The sequence below is a fragment of the Abrus precatorius genome, unplaced genomic scaffold, assembly GCF_003935025.1.
Source record: "Abrus precatorius isolate BTA unplaced genomic scaffold, Abrus_2018 Scaffold9, whole genome shotgun sequence".
Lineage (NCBI taxonomy): Eukaryota > Viridiplantae > Streptophyta > Magnoliopsida > Fabales > Fabaceae > Abrus > Abrus precatorius.
Window position 1 is genome coordinate 6,789,935 of NW_020874439.1, and position 7,676 is coordinate 6,797,610.

Genomic DNA, 7,676 nt, shown 5'->3' on the forward strand with positions numbered 1-7,676 from the left:
TATATTGTAACAATTAAGGAAGAATTCAATTATTTTAGTACATATTAGCTGCAAAGAGATACAAGTACTTAATTCACCACTATCTTCATTTATGTTTCTATTCTTTTATTTCTACAATATCTTCATTTTCATTTCATTTACTTTTTTCTGAAATTTAAACTTCAACAAAATAAACCTATCAACTTAGAGTCTCTTGAGGATTCAAGTCCAATCCCAAATTGTTCTTTTGAATCTCTTTTAAGATTTTATTTTTTTGGAAAAGTTTCTTCCCATAAATAAGCATTGGCAAGAACTTCACGAAACTTAGAATAAATTTCATTTCAATCATAAGTTTCTTAATATACATTTGACTTACATGGAGTTGATATGTTACACAATCATAGCTTGTCCTCCTGTGTACATGCATGGGTTTAGTTGTTGGGCTTACCATAGCTTCTTGGAAAAGGGATAACATCTCTGACATTGAGAAGGCCAGTTGCAAAGAGGACCATAAGATCAAACCTTAGAGAGAACCCAGAATGCTTCACTGTTCCATTTTGACGAAGATCCAAGTACCATTCATACTTCTCTCTTGGCAAGCCCAAGTCGTTAATTCTGCCATACCATTTATTAAAAAAGAGGATTCAATTATTCAAAGAAATAGACACCATTGATTAACAATAGGGGTACAAATGGTCACGTGCACAAGGAAATAATTTCTAGAAAAAAAAAGTTATTTCAACTATAAAAGATAGAAATTAGTCTTTATATATATACGATTATATAAATATTAGTCACCAAAACTACTTAAGTATATTCATATCTTTATTTTTAAATGATGAAAATGATAAATTTTATCTTTTAAGGACCAATATGATTAAAATTTTTATTTTGTTAATGACTAAAATTGTTTTAATCACTACTCTTTTGGACTAACATGCTTTGTTCTTGTGGATCACAAAAAAGTTTAGATAAGTTGGGTCAAGCTACATATAAATCATCAATCAATGAAGTCCTCAAATTGACAAAAATTTAAATCTGTATTTTTATCAAATGTTAATCCAATCATTAACTGGCAGTTCTTATAAGATGTATGCGTAGTTAAATTTAATTTTATTCCTCTAACATGTTATTATTTTTTATTTTTAAAATTTTATTTCTTTAAAAAAAATAGTTTCAATCATCGGTTAAGATAATCTGAAATGCTACAAATCAAATAATATTTTAATTTGTTTGGGTGGTCTCTCACTATGATCACGGCTAACAGACACAAACAAAATAAGGAAATGGTAAGGAATAGCAGTACCTGGAACTTATCAAGTTAAGGCGTTCCTCATTTTGGCTACCAGAAATTATTGTTCCCACCTGCATAGGTTTCTAAAAACCTCAACACACAAAAACAACATACAAGGTTGTGCCAATCTATCAACACAGACCACACTAGCAGTCACATTTGGCCATACCTTTGGCACAATCAAGTCAAATGCATCTACAGTTCCATCATCATTCTGGCGAACGTAAAATGGCTTAGCTTCTTTTGGATAATTATATATCATAATCGGCTTCTTGTAGATGCTATCAGCTAGATAGCTGCATTCACATAAACAGATCCATTAGTAATTAAAAGTGCTGAAGCCAATACTTTTGCTCTTACTAGAAATCAGAAAATCCAGAATATGATTATAATAACCATATACCTTAAGTGCTCTGAAGTGAGTACAACACCTGATTCAAAGCTCGGTTCAAATTTCTTATCTTCAGCTTGGGAGGACAACTGATAAAATTAATGCACGGTTTAAGGGAGAGATGGAAGCATTTTAAGGGAAGAGAGGGACACTTTGCCTGGTTAATGAAGAGAGGAGGAGAGGAGAGGAGAAATGAATTTACTATTATATGCTTAGTATAGTTAAATGAAGTTAAATAAATTTGTCTAGTTAGTCTAAATTTCTCTCCACTCAAGATTCTCCGATTTTATTTTGAAAGGAAGCTAAAATTAAGTGAGAATCAATTTTATCATGCTCTACTTGCCTGGTTTCCTCCAACCAAGCATTATTTAAAAAACAAAATACTACTTATGTTCCTATTTATTTGTTCAAAGGGAGAGAAGAAATAACACAGATAAAAAAAATCCAACAGTTTTGTTAGAATTAATTACTAAACTTATTAGTTTATCCTTTAATGAATTTCTTTTTAACTCTTGAGCTACTTAAATAGTATAAGTATTTTATATGAAAAAAGTATTAGTGAAAGAATAATCCTCCATCCCATCCTATTTATAAGAAACAAAACTAATTCATCTATAGCATTGAAGAGCCAAATTTTATAGTAACTTATACATTAAATGAATTAATACATCTATTTATATACTTCGTTAACATAAATCTCACAACAAGTAAAAGTATATAAAGAATGTAGGAATTAATATAGTTGACAATGAGTTATTTCGTATAAATAGGACCGGAGTGAATAACTAATATTATTTTAAACTTCTACATAATAAATACATAAGAATATATTTGTCTTTTTTATTTAGACACATAAATAGTAACAGAAGTTTGTCACTGATAAAAAATAAAAACAAATTAGAGTGGCGAAAATTAAAATGATATGTTCATGAGGATTTGAAAGTACCAACCTCTCTAAGAACATCTATAGCTTCGTTGTAGGACATTGTTTTAGGAGAACCTGATATAATCTGCTGAAGACGATTGATACAGTCTTTGTTGATTCTTTCAGAAACAAAGTTCATATCTTCAGAGCAATTTTCCAGTACCCACTTGCAGAGGTACTTGAAAAGGTCGTTAGCACAATTCATGGAATCCTGCAAGTAACACAGAGATCATGCTATTGAATGATGCTAAAACCTTCCAATCACAATACAAGAAATAACACACATATGTAAATTTAAGGATTTGGAACCTAGCATAATTCACTGGGCTGGATCAGAACCCTCAGTAAGATGTCAATGTGGATTACTTTGGTTTGAGAAATATTTGTAATTTTCACAATCAATTACAAATTTATTTATTTTTTTCATTTTATTTTGTATTTTCAAATATTGATATACGAAATAAGTAATGAAATCTTATTTTTACTGTTTCTTTACAAGTCTTTGAAAATAAGAAACTGTGAAAACAAGATAATGGCTTTATAATTATTTGTGAAAACCAAAAAGAGAAAACGTTTTCTCAAACTAAACAAGCCACAATTTTCATTAATATCACAGCAAATGGAGTAAGTGTTAAGTATCAGAGTAATTAAATATCATCACACGACTAAAATAGAGTAGAGAAAAATTAGAAATTAGGAACACAAGTCACACAAAATTTAATGTGAAAAACCTCAACTGATAAGGGAAAAAAGACAGGCAAGTCCAGAGAGATATTTTCACTACGTGTAAAAAAATTACACCCTTTTCTCTACATATAAGGATAGAACAATTACAGCCTCTCATAAATAGGAGAATACACTCACTACCAGAACCTCACAAGAGAAACTATGTTTTCTCTCTGAATTTTTTTATCTCTAATTCACTTGTGATTGGATGATTTCGGGATGCAAGAAAAACTAAAGGGGAACCAGTATTTATTGGCAAATATTTGCTACCCACATTTAATTCAGCGAAAAACGGTTGGAAAAGTTTTGCTCCCCTCTCTGCCACCCTATATACACAGGGTAAGAAATTACCTCCCTCACATTTTGACTTTTCAAAGTAAAAAACTAGCAAAAGTGACTTGACTTTACAGCTCTGCTACGTTCACAATCAGATATTGAAATGTTAAGGGATAGGTGTTGGTACTGTTAGAATGATAGGAATTTCTACAGAGGGACCAAAAAAATGATACCTTCAATTGAGAAAAGGCCATTTCAACCTCAACCACCCACATTTCTGCAGCAAGTTTAGGAGAATCTGTTTTATCAGCTTGAAATCTAGGACCAAATGAGTAGATATTTCCAAGGGCACATGCACAACTCTCAAGATGTAAGCGACCAGAGACAGTCAAGTATGTTTGGGAATGGAAAAAATCTTTGGAAGAGTCTACTTTGTCATCCTTCAAATAAGCTCCCAACTTTTTCTTTTCTCTTGCTTCCAATTGTGATGCCAATTCATTTGTTTTCCTCAAATCCTGCACTGCTGCAGCCAGTGCTTCCCTATTGCTTTCACTTCTCTTCAATTGTTCAACTAAGTTGCTTTTCTCTTTTGCTGCTGCCTTTAAAACTTCAAGGTTTACACCTTCACTCTCATAGATGGTGTTTAGATTTTGCTTCTCTGCTTTCTGATTCAGGGTAGTGACTTGGAACATGTTGCTAAATCCTTCGCAGTCTGCGGTAGTTATTGTGGGTATTTGCACTTCAATAAATTCATGTTTGTGGAAAAATGAGTGGATTGCAAAAGAGAGAGCACTACGAACTCGCATGACAGTTGCCACCTAATATGATATTCAATAAAAAATAAAAAAAGATGAAGATTAAACTTCTAATTATAAAATCTTACATAAAATTAATAAAATGACATGCATGCTTTTGCATATATTACTGAGATATATATATATGACGGAGAAATAGAGATATTATTGTTCAAATACATATAAATAGGATCTATTTCAACGCTTCATTCCTAGAGAGTATAATGCAACGAACATTCAATTATTTATTAGAATGCAACTAGAAAGTAGAACAATTCATTTTCAAAAGCTAATTCAAGAAAGAAAGATCGTTCAATCCTTCATTATAAATATTTTGAGCATACTTCTAAATCCTAAATGTGAAATATCTTAACATTATTCATATCATAAAGTTATATTCCACTTAAAATGTAAAATGCAGTGCTTAGTCAGAAGGAACAAAGGAATAGTACACAATTAATGTGTCAACCTGGAGAAGATTTTAGCTACAATAAGATGAACAAGATGAATATAATGAGAAAATATAAAAGTGATATTGAATTTCACTGTGGTTGTTCGAGGCCGAAATTGGGGGCATTCTCTTAACATTTCTGGTGGAATTTCTTTCTTTGACAATGGATACTTATCAAAATCAACAGTCCCGATGTGAAGAACTTTGTCAACTTTAAGCTCAATAGCATGCTTCTCTTCTGATGATGGTCGTTGTAGTTGACCTTCCACTAATATACATGTTCCAGTAGCCAGAAGCTGGCGAGGGGTAGCTACTGAGGAATCAACAACAACCTAAAAGTATTTAAATAACAATGACAAACATGAAAAGTAAATATGAAAGGTGCTTTGATATAGAGTATTGATAATCAATGTTTGAAAAGTATTGGTTAAAAAGTTTATGCATGAAAAAATTTATAAAAAATTATAGAAATACGATTAAAATTTTTGGTGGAAGTAAATTTTTCCAAGTCATAATAGAAGTACATTAATAATAATTTTTAATCAAAATATTTATTTATTAATAAGCATGTATAGAGCACTAATTAATACTTATCTTTTGTTTGTAAAAACCATCAGCTTGTAACTTTAGGGATAAAAATAAGCCATAAAATTCCCAATTTAATGATCTAAGATCAGAGGAAAATTTGTGTGTAAAAGTTAAGCATATATGTCACGTCAAATATGTGCTCTAAAGTTTGTTTTTACATTTTGAGAGAGTACATTGACAAGAAACCATAGGCCTTTACGTTCAAGGAAATTATATGCTTTTCGTTTTGCAGTCAAGTTGTGATGTTATAACATAGGATTAGAAGTTTATAGATAAGTCATTGAAAAAAAAAAAATATATATATATATATATATATATAATTAGTAAAATTCTTTTTATAAGTTAAAATTAATTTATACTTCTATATTTTTTAAAAATCAATCTCATTTAATTTATCTAAAATTTGAAAAAAAAATATTTTAAGTTATGAAAGAAATTTTATTCAATTTTTATATTATTTTTCTTCTCTTACCATGATTTATTCATAAGTTCACTCTAACATGACCTTAGTTCTATTTGTTAGTGGTTTTTTAATAGAAAATCTTTTTTTTTCAATTTTTTATCCGTAGATAGCCTCAGATTTATCCAAAAATAAGTCCGAATACAACTTATGAATTAAAAGAATTCTTAAAATAATTTATCAATTTAGGCAGCAAAAGCAATGTAAAAACCTTTCCAATATATATATATATATATATATACGGCTATCTTTTTATGTAGAATACAAGATTGGGGTAAGATAACTTATATTATTTTTATGATTATATTATATTAGATGATTCAAGAATAAAGATTGGTTAATCGTACACTCTGTACAAAATAGCTATTACACAATCTTTTGTATTTGACAATGTAAGTATCCAAAGTTGGCGCGCTCGTGATGTATATAATCCGGTTTTCAACGGAACTAAAACCAAAGGAACAAAACAGAGCAGTGAGAAGGCAAACCTTAAGGTTTCCGACGCAGGAACCATCGGAGAGAAGCAGAAGCGCAGTGGAAGGTTTGGGAGGAACAACCTTAGAAGGTCCTGAAGGCTCCCGTTTCTTTCTATGACAACAACTGCTTCCTCCGATGATCTCGAGGATGTTACCAATCAAAGGAATTTGAGACTGCAGAATCTCCACCAACGACATGTCCTTGTTCCTCCTCGTACCGTCGACGGACGGCGACGACGACATGTCGACCTCCCTGGCGAACTTGACCCACCCGCCAACGACGACTCTCTGGCCCACCACATTCTGGGGTTTGTGGAGAAGGGTTTTCACCTGAACGCGGTTGGAGTAGTTGAGAGGGGTCACGGGTGAAGGTGTATAGTACTCTTGGGTTCCCATGTTTTGTTTGTGTTTGTGTTTGTTTTGAGAGAGGGCATGGTGATGGTGACATAGTTAGTGTAAGGGAATGATGCTTTTTTTGGGTTTGTGGGAGAAGAAAAGGGATTGTTTCGTTTTGGGGTTGAGGGGAAAGAACACAAGACAGAAGAGAGTGGATATCCGTGTTGTTTGGGTTTTGGCTTTGGTATTGGAACTATTTGGTGGTACCTTATATGATCACACTTGGCTTAACGATTCAATGGCATCTATTATATACTTAATTATGTTATCTTTACTTGAAGTCAAATATGCATCTTTTACATTTTTATTTTTTTTGTCCATGGTGTCCGTGGTATCTTTAATTTAAATCAGTTTTAAATACATTTTTATTGTCACATTTTAACGAATTTTTATTTTTAAGATGTTGTTTTTAGTCTTTATTTTTTTGTGAAGTTTTACTTTTAGGTTTTATTGTTAATTTAATCTTCTAAAATATTATTAAATGTTAGTTTTTTATTAGACTATGTTAAAAGAACTTAAACAAATTTATTAAAATATAATGACCAAGATAAAAATAATAATAATTTAAAATTACCAAAAACAAAAATTTACTGAGATATGTGATCTAAAAATATATTTAAGACTTTAAAAGCTTATAAGCTAATTAAATAACTATAACATAATCATTCGCTCATATTTATGAAAAAAAAAATTGAGAATACATCTCTTGATCACATATTAAATTTTGGCAGTGTGCTCAAAATTGAAATGACATTTTGAGTAAAAAAGGATGTAAAGATGAATTTGAAGAATTCAAAATGTTATGGGTTTAAAGAACTCAAAGTGCTGAAGATAAGAACTCAAAATGCTATACTTGAAATACTAAAAATGTGTTAGCATTTCAAAAGTTTACATTTTCTTTAGAAGTATTCAAAGTGCAT

The 7,676-nt window shown here is 30.8% G+C and overlaps 1 protein-coding gene across 1 annotated transcript; it reads right to left on the reverse strand.

Annotated features, from left to right (window-relative positions):
- Nucleotides 1-410: 410 nt before the first annotated feature.
- LOC113850686 (asparagine--tRNA ligase, cytoplasmic 2-like) lies at nucleotides 411-6,756 on the reverse strand. The gene is made up of 8 exons (XM_027481249.1): nucleotides 6,373-6,756; nucleotides 4,932-5,168; nucleotides 3,825-4,409; nucleotides 2,627-2,800; nucleotides 1,677-1,753; nucleotides 1,443-1,569; nucleotides 1,286-1,344; nucleotides 411-594 (listed from the first exon to the last, which is right to left on the reverse strand). The coding sequence occupies exons 1-8, from the start codon at nucleotides 6,754-6,756 to the stop codon at nucleotides 411-413; spliced, it is 1,827 nt and encodes a 608-aa protein (XP_027337050.1).
- Nucleotides 6,757-7,676: the final 920 nt, after the last annotated feature.